Source organism: Phalaenopsis equestris, unplaced genomic scaffold (genome assembly GCF_001263595.1).
Source record: "Phalaenopsis equestris unplaced genomic scaffold, ASM126359v1 Scaffold001247, whole genome shotgun sequence".
NCBI classification, from domain to species: domain Eukaryota; kingdom Viridiplantae; phylum Streptophyta; class Magnoliopsida; order Asparagales; family Orchidaceae; genus Phalaenopsis; species Phalaenopsis equestris.
The window spans coordinates 102156-119638 of record NW_018165686.1 but is presented as its reverse complement, the minus strand read 5'-3'; the positions used below and the strand labels follow the sequence as shown (position 1 = coordinate 119638).

The 17483-nt window shown below is 36.0% G+C and overlaps 1 protein-coding gene across 1 annotated transcript in view; it reads right to left on the bottom strand.

Annotated features, from left to right (window-relative positions):
• Positions 1–1081: 1081 nt before the first annotated feature.
• Positions 1082–17483, bottom strand: part of LOC110033649 (RRP12-like protein) — a 39449-nt gene continuing 23047 nt past the window's right edge. Inside the window, exons 15-21 of the mRNA XM_020737700.1 lie at positions 10182–10343; positions 9920–10048; positions 7741–7842; positions 7159–7235; positions 2319–2355; positions 1933–2024; positions 1082–1619 (exon numbers count right to left, since the gene is read on the bottom strand). Of these exons, the coding sequence (XP_020593359.1) occupies positions 1082–1619; positions 1933–2024; positions 2319–2355; positions 7159–7235; positions 7741–7842; positions 9920–10048; positions 10182–10343 (1137 nt within the window). The remainder of the gene's footprint in view (positions 1620–1932; positions 2025–2318; positions 2356–7158; positions 7236–7740; positions 7843–9919; positions 10049–10181; positions 10344–17483) is intronic.

The window sequence follows — 17483 nt, the reverse complement described above, 5'->3', positions numbered from 1 at the left end:
ATATAAACTCGCCATTATATATATATCTAGAGAGAGAGAGAGAGAGAGAGAGAGAGAGAGAGAGAAAAATAATGGTGGGGAGCATATTTTCTGTCCGGACTACTAACGTAGCTCTACATGTCGTGAGAGTTATTTTTGAGTTATTTTCATGTTATTTCTGATTTATTTTTAATAATTTTGAAATAACTCAAAAATAAAAACCACGGGTTATTTTTGGGATTATTTCAGAATTATTAAAAATAATTCAGGAATAATTTCTGCAGCATGTAAAGCTACGTCAGGAGTCCGCACAAAAAAATTAGCGGAGGGAGGGAGGGAGATTGCCTTTTTTTTTTTTTTTTTTTTTTTTTTTAATAATATTTTTTGGGTGCTATAAATCATTATTTATTTCATCAATCAGCTCCAATATTTTGGTACAGCAAAAAAAAAGATAAAAAAATCAAGTTTTAATATAAAAAAACAATTCCCATGTATCATATATCCAACACTTAAAACTTTGATTTTTACATTCATATCAAGCATGTTTTACATTTTAAAATTAAAATGATGACATCCTTGATGCAACATGAACATTTTAGAAGGTAAAAACATAAAAAATATAAGCTAAATGTATGATTTGTAAATACATAAGACCCAGATAATTTGTATGTTATGACCCAAAATAAAATTGATCCCCAGTAAGTCCTTAAATTTTCGAAATAATATTACTACTACAAAAACCAAAGCAATCGACAAATAATAATGAAACAATTTGCATGAAGAACAATCTTTTACAAATTGATCAAAATAGCTACAGTTTGCAAAAAGAAAACTTTTCCCACATGCATACAAAACAACTGATACATTTCTTTTCTTTCCAATGCTTCCTTTCTGTGCTCATTAACTTAAATAGACTGTTCCTCCCATACAAAAGATCAAAATCAACATTCTATAACAGATCAAACTCCTCACATAATCCAAAAACCTTGATTCAGCCTATCACCAGTTGAAAAATATTAAATCAGAGCAATTTCATTTTTTCACCTTTTTACCCCTTCTCCTATTGAGCTTTACTGCCAGTGCCCTGGAAGCACTCTTTCATTCAAGTTTCTAAAGATCTCTTGTCACTCTTAAGATCTCTTGTCACCATTACGGTCGCCATGCCCTTGCGAGCAGCGGCTTTTCGATCCACTCGGCGGTTCAGAAGTTTGCGGTCGAGAGGCCAATAGGCGTAGGGCTCGAGCTTACCTTTCTTCTTCAAATCACCACCAGCTTTTCTGCTCGTGTAATCAGCGCCGGTATAAGACCAGCCGGACTCCGTCTTATGCCGCTTCTTCTCGGAACTCCGTGAAGATTTTCCTGATTTAAGGCTGATAGATAAGCTTCTTGTTTCAGAATCTTTAACTGAAGAATTTTTCTGTTGCTTGGGTTTAATCAAGTCGTCGCATACAATGAGTCGGCCATCATTATCGATTTCTGGCTCATCTTCAGTAGCTTCAACTTTCCTGTTGAGCTTAGATGCGGACTGCAGGATCGATCTGGTTTTCCTGCGATCCAATAAGTCGAGCGGATCATCGTCAGACTGATCGAGTAAGTCTTCCGGCAAGCTCTTATTGAATGATTTGCGCTTTCGGGTGGACCTGAGAAAAACAATTATGATTTGAAAAACATTTTCAGGTCATTTTTCTTTCTTTTACTAGTGAGAATATAACAAGAAGTCCAGGAAGTTAAAAAACTCCAAGAAAATACAAAGAGAAGCGTTTATATAAGGTCATTTTAGTCCTGCAGTGTGTAAAAATCTCAAATAAGTCACCAAAATCTTAAAATTGGGGCTGAAATGTCCTCGGGGACTAAAATGACTCATAGGCTCTGGGACTAAAAATGACTAAAATCAGGAGATTATTTTGGAGCTTTTCTCATACACGAAAAGAAGAAGATAGAGCAATTGTGCACCTTAATGAAGCTCTGGATGCTGGAAAAGATGTCCTGGTGCGTGCTCCTCCATTTTCAATATCGCTACCATCCCTTCCATCCTCATCTCCGATGTCAGAAAATAAAATATAACAAGAAGTCCAGGAAGTTAAAATTGGGGCTGAAATAAGTCTCCAAAATCTTAAAATTGGGGCTGAAATAGTCCTCGGGGACTAAAATGACTCATAGGCTCTGGGACTAAAAATGACTAAAATCAGGAGATTATTTTGGAACTTTTCTCATACACGAAAAGAAGAAGATAGAGCAATTGTGCACCTTAATGAAGCTCTGGATGCTGGAAAAGATGTCCTGGTGCGTGCTCCTCCATTTTCAATATCGCTACCATCCCTTCCATCCTCATCTCCGATGTCAGAAAATATGCGGGTATGATTCCATCTACTTTGCCTAATATGTGGTTTTGAAAATAATCACAGAAGACGAGGAAGAGTGAGTAAAACGCAGAGAAAACTTTGTTTTATCATGCAAAATAATTTACAATGCATGCAATTTATATTAAATTTAGTGAATCGAGTAGAAACTATGAAATAAATGAAAAGTAAGGATAAGCATAACTACAAACTTGGGCTCCGTTTGAATTCCAAGGTCTATGGGAACTATAGCAAAACACTTCTACCTCTCCTTTTTCTTTTGATAAATATCCATTTGATTATTCGTCCCTTCATAGAATTGTGTTTATGAAAAAGCATGAATTAAGAAATTGATATCATATTTATCCAGTTTTATAACTTGATTTGGTTCTTTATAATAATTCTTCTGATTATCTGACCTTTCACAGCACTAAAAAAAGGGGAGGCAATTACATACATAGCATCAGAAACATTGTAGTTTTCAAATCTAGCACCCTCTTTCATCCATTTTTCAAATTCTCACTCAAATATCAAAAATTCATGATAAAATCCCAACCCATATTTTTCATTTTTATCAAATTCTCAATGATTTAATTGTGGCACGTGTAAATACATCGATTTGATCGTTTAAAAATATCATCTGGTATTAGATTTTGTGAATAGCAATCTTTTGGGTTCTATGTATGTTAATTATCCTAAAACAAAAACTATAAATGGTAACTAAACAGATAAATTTAGTGATATCGGAACTAGTTCGGAATTCTGCGGAAAAGAAAGTAAACACACAACACAAACGGAAAAAGGGGAAAATGCAACAACACTAATATCTAGTTAGGGCCGGAACAAAAGATCTGAGGGCGGTGGTGGCATCGGCAAAGTGGCAAGAAAAGTTGGGGAAGGTCTGGTGAGTCGGCTGGAACAGGGTTTGATGGTTTGTAGGTGGGCTGGAGAAGAAGGATTGTTGCGAGGAAGGGATGGCAGGATGCGGGTAGATGGCCTGGAGGGCTGCACAACCAAGATGGCTGTAGGGGAAGGGAGTACGGGGTGTTGGAATGTGAACTAGATGGCATTACAACTGGTTTCGGTGGCATTATGGGTGGCGACAGAGCTGTTGGAGGGAGATGAGGGTGGCTAGCAGCTAGAGAAGGGGTAGAAGAAGAGTTAGGTAAGGGTAAAAGGGAAGAAACAATACCACCTCAAAGCAGGATACAACCGGAGCATCACCTGTAGTCAGATATAGCCCTAGTAAGAGGGAAAAGGATTCCACACAGGAAATTTGAAAGCAAACATAACAAAAACTAAACCCTAACTCCATAAAATTAGTAAATATAATACTCCCACATAGAAAGAGCACAAAAGGAAAGCAAAAGAAGGGAGGAGTGAAAGTCTCGCCCCTCCAGGAAGTCGCCATGTTCAGAAAAGGACCAACATCAGCCCTATGACAGCCGTTTCAGCCGGTTAATTATTCCCGCGCGAGAATTTCTCCTACACCCACGACAGTCTCTTGAAGTTGGGGGGGCCTCAACCTCATTCGTTGAAGTTTCTATGAGCACATGAATGGCGAGGGAGATGTAATCTTCCGGGACGGACGAATTGTCAACTATGGTCCTATTAGCACCCGACTCCCACTGTCGGTTGTACTGTACTCCAAAACGCCAGAGGACTTTGCTCAACTTGAGAGCATACTTCTGTATCGATCTACTCTCCTGGGACTGCGAGCTCCGCTAGTACTGTTGAATCTTCTTAAAGTAACCCACTATCGGTTCAGTCTAATGTGCAGTGAGTGTAGACAAAATCGTCTGGCTCAATGGTGGAGCCAAGGGTACGGTGGTGACTGTGGATCCCGAAATACTCCATCGTATATGTTCCGTGTCTGGAGCAGGTATTCAATCTTCTCATCTTGTGTCGTCACTAGAACTGGTCCCACAGACGCTCGGGCTCCATTGAAGGAAGTAGGATGATGTGTTTCCCGTCATTAGTGAAAGAATGTGTTTCTGAATATATCGTGTTGAGTTCTTCGATCAAACTGCCAAAGTCTTCCCAACAGAAGGTGATAGACATCCATAGGGACCATATCACACCACACTTGGTTTTGCAGCAGGCCTCCGATCAAAAAATCCACCAAGCATCTACGGTCGACCAGATTCTCCTTCAGCATCCATGTAGCAAATACGGTTAGGAATGTCTATGAGTCGCATGTCCCAATTTCTCTACCATATGAGTCGACGCCAAATTCTTGTTGCTCTCATCATCGATGATAAAACTGCATACCTTCCTGTTCACGGTGGAGCGAGTGTAGAAAATATTGTGGCAAAGCCACAGCGGATCCCTTGTGGTCTCGGTCTGCATGATCCGTTAAATCACGAGTGTCTCTCCACCTGGTGGAAGCTGGTACACCTCACCCTGTTCCTCAGCTTTCTCCTCGGCGCTAACCTCTCCACGGCACCCTGATATGTATGTGTGACTACCCTACTCAGGGGACAGCTGGAGGCTATTTCGTTGTAGTTGTGACATCTATAACATTTCTTAGTCGTACAGTGTTGGAGGAGCTACCTTTCTCATGTTTCTTCCCGCTCTGATCCGAAGTGTCATTCCCTTATTTGGGCTTGCTAGTGTCTCCCAATGTACCTTAGTCAGTCGTGGTAACTGTAAATGACTGCCTGTCTCACGATTGGTGCCCAAAGGATGACTATTGCTTGTTCTACTTTTGCTGTCTCTCCACCTTTAGGGCTAGTTTTTGAGCATCTCCAAGTGACGAAAAAAGTTGCGGCTACACTACATTGCTAACTCTGTGAACTCCTCTACTAACAGATCCCTCTGCTGCAGGTGATGGAGCCTAAGAAACATATCCTGACGGTAATGGAGTGTAAGGTATTTTCTCTGCATTGTTTTTTCATCTTTTCCCACCTGGTGATCTTATCACTCTCTTTTCCTCTCTCTCTATAAGTTCTCCCACCACAAAAAAAAGCAATTTTCTTCATCTTGATAGCAGCAAATTTGACCTTCATGTTCTCTGACACATCCTTATATTCGAAGATTCGTTTAATAGATTGCAGCAAACCAATAAAATCTTTCAGATCCATATCTCCCTCAAATTCTAGTAGATCAACTTTGATGCCAAATTCTTTGTGCCCTCCAAATGATATCTCATCTCTGTAAATTCTCCCTATGTAAGGGATTCAGATATCCCTCACTCGGTCTCCTCTGACATTGGATTCTAAAACGCCAAGGCCTATCTTCTTCATCGCTTAAATTATCCCTATGGAAATGATTCTGATCCAATCTCTCTCTTTGACTCTCTAGCTCCCATTTAAAGGTAACTTCCTCCTGTTTTAACTCTTCAATCTCTGCAAGCCTCTATTGAAGACGATGCAACTCTCGTCGTATCTCTTCTCGGGTAGGCTCGGGTGTATTTCTCCTTGGTAGCATGGCTAGGGATTAAGAAATAGGAAAGAAAAATTTTGATGGGCTGGTTAGGGTTTGTGTTGTGGAAGGAAATTATTTGGTCGAGATGAGAGAGGGTGTATGCGATTGATGGCAGATGCAGAAAAATTGTTTAGATTTGTTGATTTTGAAAATCACCAAAGGAGAATTTGGGATTTGGAGGCTATGGCTTGGAAATAGGTGGATGCTAGGAAATCCTAGGATAAGACTAGGGTTAGGCTAGCTTTGATACCAAATGATACTGGAACTAATTCGGAATTCAGTGGAAATGAAAACGGACTTTTAGTAATGTATGGAATTAAGGGTTACAATACAACACAAACGAAAAAAAGAAAATACAACACTAATCTCTGGTTTGGGTCGGAAGAAAAGATCCGGGAGTGGTGGTGGCGTCAGCAAAGTGGCAAGGAAAGGTGAGGAAGGCCTAGTGGTTGTATGGTATGTTGGAATGGGGTTTGGTGGGTTGTAGATGGGCTAGACAACAAGAATTGCTGCAGGGAAGGGATGGCAGGATGCAGGAAGATGGCCTGGAGGGCTGGACAACAAAGGTGGTTGTAGGGGAAGGGAGGACGGGGTGCTGGAATGTGGACTGAATGACTGGACAACAGGTTTTGGTGGCAACAGGGTGGTGGCAGAATTGTTTGAGGGAGATGAGGTGGCTGGCGGCCAAGGGGTAGAAAGAGGGTTAAATAAAGGTAAAAGAGAAGATACAAAACCATCAGAGCAGGATACGGCCAGAGCACCACCTATCGACGAATACAGTCCTAGCAAGAGGGAAAAGAACTCCACACTGGAAATCCAAAACCAAACATAACAAAAACTAAGCCCTAACTCCAGAAAATCAGTAGATATAAGACTCCCACAGCGAAAGAACACAAAACGAACGCAATAGAAAGGAGGAGTGACAGTCTCGCCCCTCCAAGAAGTTGGTCGGTTCAGTAAAAGGACCTAGGCAAGCCCTATGCCAGCCGGCCGAACCGGCAGGCTATTCCACGCGGGAATTTCTCCTGCACCCGCGTCATTCAACCTATGCCAGAAGCGATAGTTGTAATTTTGATGAGATATAAATGATTTATTTCACTTTCTAAAAAAATTATATATGCCACCTGATGCATGGAAATATTTATTTCACTTTCTAAAAGTCAATATAGTTGTAATTTTGATGTGATATGAAAGATTTAGTGGTAAAAAAGTAAAGTTTATGAGTTAGATATGTAAATACGTAGGAAAGTAAAAAACTAAAGTTTATGAGTTAGATATGTAAATACGTAGGAATTGGGTCGCATAAAGGTAAATGCAAGAAAAACATGCTGTAAATCAACTGACAGCTATCCCAAGCAAACAAATTTACCATTAACTCCAAGTACAGAATACATTTAAATTCAGACTGAAATACCTAGAAGCACTTGTTCTCGAGTACAGTGAATTAGTATCTGCCCAAGATTTAGCTTTTCTTTCTTTTCGGTCCTTTATCTGACAAAACGTGAGATCAGAAAAAAATCAAGGGAAATTTACATACTTGGCACAATTCTTATGCATTTACATATCTCACACCTAAATTTCCATATTTACATACATAGCACTATGGTGCTTTAAATCTATGCATGAAAAGATGCATTTGACTTTGGGGTGATAGTGCTATTTTTTATGTGATAATGTGAGATTGGACAAACTCGAAAAAAAAACAAGGGAAGTTTACAAACGTAGGAGACAATTCTTATGTATTTACATATCTTACACCTAAATTTCCATATTACATACATAGCACTATTGTGCTATAAATCTATGCATTAAAAGGTGTATTTGACTTGTGATGGTAGTGTTATTTTTTATGTGATATTAAATATTTAAGTGCTATTTGTGTAAATATGAGCTTAGGCATCAGATATGTAAATACATAAGAATTGTGTGTTATATATGTAAATGCTCCAAAAATCAAACAGCAAACGCAAAGCAAAGACATAATAAAGCTCCTTACCTTGCGGATGTTTTTGAGAAGTTTCAGGTGTTCTTCAGGCATTACTGCCTTCACAGCTTCTACACCACATTTACTCACAAGCATCTCAATAAGAGATTTAATCTGGCAAAAATATAAAAATAAAAATTCTTGTGAATGGATTTGAAAGAAGGTAACAATATAGCATTGCTAAAATATTGTGCAAAATTGCCTATACAAATGAGTTAAACATCTGATGAAAAAATCAATGTGTTGATGATAAAACTTGTTCTTATTTTCAAGTAGATACAAATGGTTAATGATTTACGAAGATGTCAGCTAGTTCTGAATTTAGACAAGGATAACTGTAATCAAGATGTGCACTTCCAATATAATATGTGATGGCCATAAACCAGAAGCTCGTACGCAACTTGGATCATAAAACACTCCATTGACCTCGAAAATAATTATATTTCAAACCATGGGTCTCTATTCGTAAAAATAAGGTTATAAGGACAAGGCCAATTATTTAAAATCAAATATAATATGTCCAAAAGTTAATTGAAACCTGTTAAAAGTTCTGTGACCCTTCTGAAACGGGGCCTTCTTGCCCCAAAAGAAAGAAAGCAAAGAAGGTTATTGATGACCTTCCTTTTACAAGATTGATGTTTTTAATAATTTATGTGACCATTGTTAGATAGTTGACAACATAAAAGAAGAATACTAAAAAAGAACCTTGATCTCTTCCTTCAAAAATAGAAGAAGAATGGGAGAAAATGTTATTGTGATGGACAACAACGAGTCGAGTCTAGACGAAAAGTTGGACCTATCGCAATTTCTGATGTCAACTCCAAAAAATATAGCATCGAAATCATTGTCCAAAATGAACACGCGATATAATATTGCTATTTCTATCTTTTTTTAATAGCCCCTTCCACACTAAGGTACGTCACCTCACCATTAACAAACAAATGCACCGCCTTAATCAAATTTTCGTTATCTCATCGAGGCCGGCCATGGTGAATAATGAAGTGGGGGTTGAGCTGAAGCATGGGGAGGGGGATTAAAATGGAAAATGAAATGAACATATGCAACGGCATAATGGAATGTTACAATTATTCAATAAAGTAATCAAAAATTATGTTTTAGGGTAATTTACAAGCACTCCCTATAAGAAAAGAGCCTACGTTCTACATTGATTCACAAGCATATTGAAAAATCATCTCATCACAAATATCATGCATAAAAAACAAATCCTTCAAAAGATCAACCACATAAGGAGATTATTTTTATATTATTGAATTACCTTCCCTGTTTTGCGTGACTACTTCCTAGTTTCAAGTCATGACTTGCCGTAAGAATTTGAATCTTCATTCTCATGCTTCAAAGGACACCAACAAATCAGGCATTAACATAATGATGATTATTGAGTTCCATGATGAAAAGCTACTCAATTAATTGTGGAATCTTTCTTGATGAACGATGGTGGCAATAATTGATGATCAAATACCCAAGTCTTATTGATGAAGATTTGAAACTTGTCTCTATGTTGCAAAGCTTATTAAAGATGAGTGAAAACTTCCCTCCTTGCTCTACATCATACACGGTCCAAATCATTTTTTTTTTTTTTTACAACAATAAGCTCCTTCAAAACCAATTGCTTCGTCTTCCTCCAACATGAATCATGCTTGTGGAATTAAAAAGAGGCACGTTCGTGATTCCTTGTCTTCCATGTGATTGAGCTCTTCAATCTCCATCAAAAGAGCAAGCCTCAACAAGAGTATACATCAACTACTCTCTGAAAACTTGATTGGTAATAATATTTTCACATGCAACAAAATTACATATTGAGGAGAGATTAAGGAGAACTGCAACTCTGGTCATGATGAGATACACTTTGGAGTGGAAGATGGTGAAGGGAAAAACAAAAAATTAAAACTTGGGAGTGGAAAAAGGTAAAAAGAAAAAAAAATTACTAAAAGATTGGTGTCAGAGAAGGCCAGAGCTCATAATCTAAGTTTTTATAGGGATGTCCCATAATCAATTGGCGCTAATCAAGAATCAGAAAGGTAGCAGTTTCAGTCTCTTGTTCAAAATAATCAAGAGAAAAATCTTATAAATGTGTGTCAAAAAATGCAGTCCTGGCATAAAGTAAAATAGTGTGCCCAAGGTAATAGACCATAATAAGTCATTATATATTATCAAATTTACAATATCATACCTTTGCTTTAAAATGGTTTTTGGTATCGTCTTTCCATTTCAACAAACCTTCAACTATACCCTTCAAATGTGCTTCCAAACCATCCGCTTTAGATTTCGCAACCAATACTTTAATCAAACCTAAATTAGCCTGTGATGACAAAAACAAAACAAAAAATTGCAGGAATTTCTTTTTAGCTAAAATGTGGCCAGAGAGATGCATGCATTTATAAATTTGGTAACGAACATTTAATAAGAAAAAAAACAATGGAAAGCAAGCTTACTTTAATTATTTCACGGTTTTTTTTCTGTAAGAGGAGAAATGAAGATGGGAGCAACTTGTAGGCAGCACCTATGAGATCTGAAAACTCATATGCCAAGCGAGCTAGACCTTTGATAGCTGCGCTGACCATATGTGGTGTTTCACTAACCAAACCTCCAGCAACCTGAAGGGGTTAGAGAAAGGAATATTTAGTAATGGAAGTACTCAGAATCTGGGATATTTATAGCAAGTCTCAACAACACTATGAGAAAACTCACTAATAAAGAAAAACATTGGACTCAAAATAAAACTAATTCATGCGTTTCAATGTCAACAACTTGGAAACAGATGATAGTGAAATTATTAAATATGTTGATTCTTGTAAATAAGATGAAATAAGAATCAAAGTCATTCTGGATGTTGAACCTCAAAATTTATTGAAATTTTAAGTGGATTCTTACCTGAATCTCGTTTCAAAATTTTATTCTATATTAAAATTTAAAATGGAGATTTGCAGTTTGTGTCTTTATGATAAAGAATTAAATCAATATATCATTTACTCGTATCATATTAATTAATTACATCTAATTTTATAATTTTTTCTATTGTGAAACTTATGCTTCAACATTTCCATTGTCGGGTCTGAAGCCTCGGATTTGAAAAAAAGAAGAGTTGAATTAGGTAGTCGGCAACTACCAAAAAATTTTTAAATCATTATGAAAATGTTATGAAACTAAATATTTTCATGACACTAAATAGGACGCAATGAAAATATGACACTAAATAGGACGCAATGGAGAAAAAGGATTCATGTAGCCGACCCCACGTAGTAGGATTAAGGCTTTGTTGTTGTTGTTGTTGTTAATGAAAATGTTATGAAAATTGGTGTCCGCTTTAAGTGTGTATTGTAACAGTGAAAAAGTGTGCAAGGGCCGCTGCACCGACGCTCGGGTGTAGTGTTAAATAGGGTCTCATATTATAGACAAATGTGGGCAAAAAAAGTTAGTCCACGAGATTAATATTAGAACATGATCTTTAAATATAAGTACTCTCACAAGTAAATTACTGAAATTAGTAGATATTATGGTTTATAGAAAAATAAATATTTTATGCATTCAAGGAAATTAGTAGAAATTGATTGAAGAAAAAGGCTAAGATTGATAGTTTAGATTTTAAATTTTAGTATTCAGATATGAGACATAATAGATATGGTGCAGGTGTAATTATATATGAGTTTCAAAGATAATTTTTTAAAATGACTATAATTGAAGATAGAATTAGTCTTAAAGTTGTTGATACTAAGATTCTTAATGTTATAAATGTTTATGCTCACCAAGTAGGTTTAGGTACATGTTAAAAAAAATGAAACGACATAGAAGAATTAATACAAAGAATAACTCTTGAAAAAAAAAAATTATTTGAGATATAAATTGACATGTTGGTAGAGTGGTAGAATATTTTATAAATATTCACGGTGACTACAGTTTTAGAGTGACTAATGAAATAGGTAGAGTCATATTATCTTATAAGAATGAATCTAATAAAATATAAATTGATTAATTTCTTTTGAGAAAAAAAAATGTTGAGATTTTAAAGATTGTAAGGTCGTTCCAAGTAAAAATGTAAGTACTCAACATCAATTATTGGTTTTAGATTTTAAGATGAAGAGTTGAAAGATAAACAATACAACAAAATATTATCATAAAATTAGTTGGGGGCACTTAAAGACAAATAAAATTATTTTTATTAGTAAACTTTAAAATCTTAAATTTTAGGATGTTCATAAAGAAGTTAATACAATGTGAGATAGAGTATCGAACATTATTAAGCAAATTGCAAAAGAAGTACTTGGAGAATCAAAAAAAGAAAAAAAATTATAAATAAAAATAGTTAATGATTGATTAATAATGTACAAGAAAAGATAGAATATAAAAAATTTTGTTAAAAATATTAGTTTAAATGTAAAAACTTAGATAATTAAGAAAAATATAAGGTGACCCATAGAAACTCTAAGAGAACAATTTATGATACTAAAAATTTTGTTTTTAGTGGTATTTATAAAAGATTAGATATTAAATAGGGCGAAAGATATATGAATAAGTTAGTCAAAGAAATAGAAGAGAAAGGTTAAAAACTTAGTTCAATTAAAGTGTACTAAGGATGAAAATCAAAAAGTGATTTTCTTAGATGATGATACTCAACAAAAATGGGTGAGATATTTTAATAAATTTTTTAATGAAGATTTTAAAAATAAAATCGATTTTGGTGATCTTCAAATAGTTAATAATAATAAAAAAAATTTATTTTCATAGTCACATTAGTATAACGAAATATGAAAAAACTTCAAAGAAAATGAAGGACGAAAAATCAATAGAATTTGATGGTAACCCAATAGAAATGTAAAAATGTGTAGGGGATTTAGGAATTTTTTGGCTTATCAAACTTTTTATTATTATTTTAAAAACTAAAAAGATCCTTGAGGAGTGAAGGAAGAGTATTTGGTTTCTAATTTTAAGAATAAAGGAGATGCACAAGGGTGTGCAAACTATAGAGGAATTAAATTAATGTGACATACATTAAAATTATCGAGGAGAGCAATTGAACATAAATTAAAGACGTGATACAAAGGTTTCTCAAAATCAATTTGGATTTATGTCAGGTAAGTCTACTATGAAAACAAAACATTTATTGAGACGTTTGATGGAGAAGTACAAAGAGCACAATGAGGATCCACATATGTTCTTTAATTGATTTAGAAAAAAATTATGATAAGGTACCAAGAAAAATACTTTTGAGAGTTTTAGAAAAGAAAGATGTTCATATGACTAATATTCAAGTCATTAAAGATATATATATCAGAGTTGTTACTTGTGTTCGAACAGAAGAAGGATTGACCTTGTATTTTCCTATTTCAATTTGATTACAATAGGGATCGGCTTTAAGACCTTTTTGTTTTAGTTATGAATGTTCTTACTAGACATTTACATGAGGATGTACCTTAGTGATACCAGCGTTAATCCAAACCACGACCGAACAATAAATATTGTTGTTGAATTCAAAAAGTTATGATGACTCCTCAACATAAAACAACACAAACATGCAAACGGCATGTGATAATGACGAATCTGCAAAAATAAGGAAGAAAATAGCACATCACTCTCTCTAAGGGAGAGCGACAGTTCCGGAAGGGCAGGAAGGGAGCTGCGGTAGTGCTAGAAGGTGGTTGGCAGCAAGTGGCTGCGGTGCTGGATGGAGCAACAGGAGGTCAGCGGTTTGTTTTATAGATGTAGGAGGGTGGTCTGTCGAAAAGAAGCTGGAAGAGGTTCGACCTACCGGAAGGAAGCTGGAAGGTGCAGGAGGCTGTCGGTGGTCATAAGGCATGTGCTGGAGAAGTTTCGGTGGTCTAGACAGCATCTGGAAGATGTTTTAATGGAATGGACAGCAACTAGAAGGGCTTGCGGTGGATTGGACAACAGCCATGAAGGGTTTGTGGTGGAGTGGACGATAGTTAAAAGAGCTTGCAGTGAACTGGACAGCAGTAGGGAGAGATTGCAATGGACTGGACATCAATCGGAAGGGATGGAACAAGCGGAGATAATCACCACCTCGGACAAGTTACAACCAAAGCACCTTTTCGCTGTCAGATACAACCTTCAAAGGGCTGAAACGCCTTAGGGGCAGCAAAGTGAATTAGAAACAATCAGAAACCCCCTCTAAGCAAGCAAAGTAACATATATATAATATGTGGAAGTAGATAAAACCAATAAGTAGTATTAAAAAAAAGGATGGAATAGGAAGGCACTAGAAAAGGCAAGATATTAGAATAGGAACGGGATAGAAAAAGGCAGGAAATAGAATAGGAAGGGGATCCCTCCTATGGAAGTAATAAAATAGGAAAAAAAAAGAAGGGGATGGGCGGTTGGCGCTTTATGGCTGACTGGTTCAGCCAGCCATCAGGCCAGTGCTGGCCAGTTGTTCAACCGACCCCAACAAGCCCCGCGACAATGATCAATGAATTCAAGTTTCTAGACTGGACCAAGTATTTTCCTATTTAAGTTGGATTACATTAGTGATTGACTTTAAGATCATATTTTTTGTTTTAGTTGTGTATGTTCTTACAAGACATTTACATGAGGATGTACATTGGTTTATGCTTTTTGTCGACGATATCTTTTTGGTGGATAAGATTAGAGAAAGAGTTTAGGAAATACTTAAATTCTAGAGGTTAAATTTAGAGTTTAAAGGCTTTTGCTTGAGTAAATCTAAAATTGAATACATGGGATGTAATTTTAGTAACAACAGTAGATCAAGTGGTGTGGTTGTAACAATAGGTGATCCAAGTCATTAAAAGGAGTGTAAGTTTTAGACATCACGGACCTACTGTTCATGGTGATGATGATATAGATGGGGATGTTATTAATTTAAGTTAGATGGTTGAAGCGAAGGATTGCATTGGGCCTATTGTGTGATAAAAAAGTACCACTTAGACTTGAAGGAAATTTTTTTATAAGATGTAAGTGAGACCTGCAATGTTTTATGGTGCAAAATGTTGGCCTATGAAAGTGAAGCATAAAACTAAATGTTGTTGAGATGGGAATAATTGGGTGGATGAGTTTCTTTACACTTAAAGACAAAAGTATGAATATATCAGTAAGTTTGATGTAGCTCTAGCAGTAGATAAGACTAGAGAGAGTCTATCTTAGATGGTTTGGTCACATTAAACGTCGACCAATTGATGATCCTGTTAGGAGAGTAGATGTTTTAGATTTGACTTTTGGAAAGAAGGGTAGAGGTAGACCTAAAAAGACTTGGGCATATTGTATAAAAAATAATCTTAATCTATTAGAATTAAATGAAAATATGACACTCAAAAGGACATAATGGAGAAAAAGAATTCATGTAGCTGACCCCACTTGATGGGATAAAGGCTTTGTTGTTGTTGTTGTTGTTGTTATTGTTGTTGTTGTTGTTGTTGTTGTTGCGAGACTTATGCCTTGCCTTACTAAGGCAAAAATTTCATTTCCTAATATCGTATTTATAAACTTTGAACAAACCCAAATCAACTCTAGCCAACAAATGGTCTAACCTAGCCAAACTCTAAATCAATGACCCAGACCTAACCCCTATGAAGAGCATATCCTTGCGGGATCCATAGCACTTTAGATCAACTTATTTGACCCGAGGTCTAGCCTATAAGTCAAGTCTAAATGAACTCAAGTCAAATATAGCTTATAATTTGGTTTAAGCTAGTCAGATCATGACCCGTTAACCTAAAAGCTCGATCATAATAAATTCATTGGCTAGTGAACCCATTGGTGAACAAAATGACCTAGGGCTGACTAAAGTTAGCTCAATCCTTAATTAGGTCAACTCATGATTAGCTAGTGAAACAAGATTAGACTATTCGAACTTAATTAATCCAAGGTTGCCTACTCTAGGACTAGTTGGGTTGAATAAAGTCTTATTAAACTTTGCTAAGAATTTTAGATTAGACTCAAACTGAACCAGTTGCATGACTTATCCCAACCTTATGCACTTCCTACAGTGAAAGTAAACATTTAAAAGTGCCCCCAACCACCTACACTACCTAAAAATCCTAAACTATCTCACACAATATAAGTGCATATAAAGAGAGCCGCAAAGAGGATAAAATCATATTCTGATGGTGTATGACTCAAGGGGAACAAAGATCAAACATAACTGACACCTCAAATCTCCGATCTATATTTGCCTCCTTGTTTTTGCTGATTGGATTGCCTAATGCCTAGTCAAAGTGCACAGCCCATGGCAACCACCATCATGAACCTAACCGCTACAAGGATAGTAATAAAGATGAAATAAAGTGAAAACATGAGGGAAAAAACCAAAATTCACAATTACAAAACATTAATTTATGTGATGCGATGATACATCCACAGTTGCATAATGATAAATATCCACTAAACTTTAAAAAATGGGATAAATTAACACAGTTGCAAAGTGTACAAAGTTAAAAATGAAAATATAAATGTCACTTTTCTTGTATCAGTGAACGAAAGATAATGCAATCACCTGACGTGAAAACATTGGTTGGTGGTGGACGAGAAAATGTAATTGTTATTATTTCCCCCTAGTTATCACAAAGAGCTTCCCTCTACTATAGTTGAAATGTTTTCCTTTTAATTGAATAAAACTAGGAGCATCTCTTGAAAGATAATTGAGCTGCAGTACGTCAGGGTGAGCCTTGTAGCCTTTACTAAGGTGTAAATTGAACTATGCTCCATTAGGGCATCTACAAATGCATGCCTTGTTACCTTACTAAAACAAGAACCACAAAACCATGGGGTGATGTCCTTGGCAACCACATCATTCTCTTAACGATACTTTAAGAAAGAAAAAAATATAATAATAATAATAATAATAATAATAATAATAATAATAATAATGCATTATATTTCCTTTTAATGTGTGTTTTGCCTACTAAAAGTAAAAAAAGTGTAATCAAAACCTACTTCGAAAAATCCACAGTTTAAAAGCTCAAATCATTCCATCTTAAAAATCAGCTAGTCATCTTGCCTGTAGGATGAGATTGAAAACTGCGTTATATGGGCTGCCTTGCTAATATGTTGAGGTTATAAGACCAACTATTACGTCGATTCCAATATTTGAGTCATAAGTCCCACCTGCGGACAAGCCAAAAGCCAATACTATAAGCCTTGACTTATTGCAAATAGAGCAACTAGTCTCAAGAAGCTAGAGGAATAGGCCTTCCTATGAATGTAAGCCCCATCTCTATCCATTTGAATCGATATAAAGCAAAAAAATTTATTAAATCAAATCTTGAGGTTTCCAAGGGATATAATCCCCAGCCCAAACCCGAACACAAGTCATGCTAAAAAGGTCGCCTATCAAAATCAAATCCATCAATTAAAAAAATAAACAAACTAAATATTGAACATGTAGCATACATCAATATCGAAAAAATATCTTGGAGTAAAATTGAAACTCATCGGTGATTGATAGTGTTGAGAAAATTAGGGCGAAGAAAAACAGTAATCGACACAAATCCAGAAGAACACAGAGATTTAACGAGGTTCGGCAAAGATGCCTACATCCTCGGGAGCAGAGCGGCGTATTCCTTTCAATATTCAGAAAAGATGTTACAAAATAGAGGATCCAACTCTCTCAAAGACCTAGGATTACAAGCAGGTCTATTTATAATCCTAGAGTAAGCCCTACAGTACAATATGTAATTCCCAAATTACCCCTGTACCGTATAGCCCCAACCCATATAACGTAACTTCCCGGTTTGGACAGATTCTTTCGCTCCGCTCCGCTCCGCTTC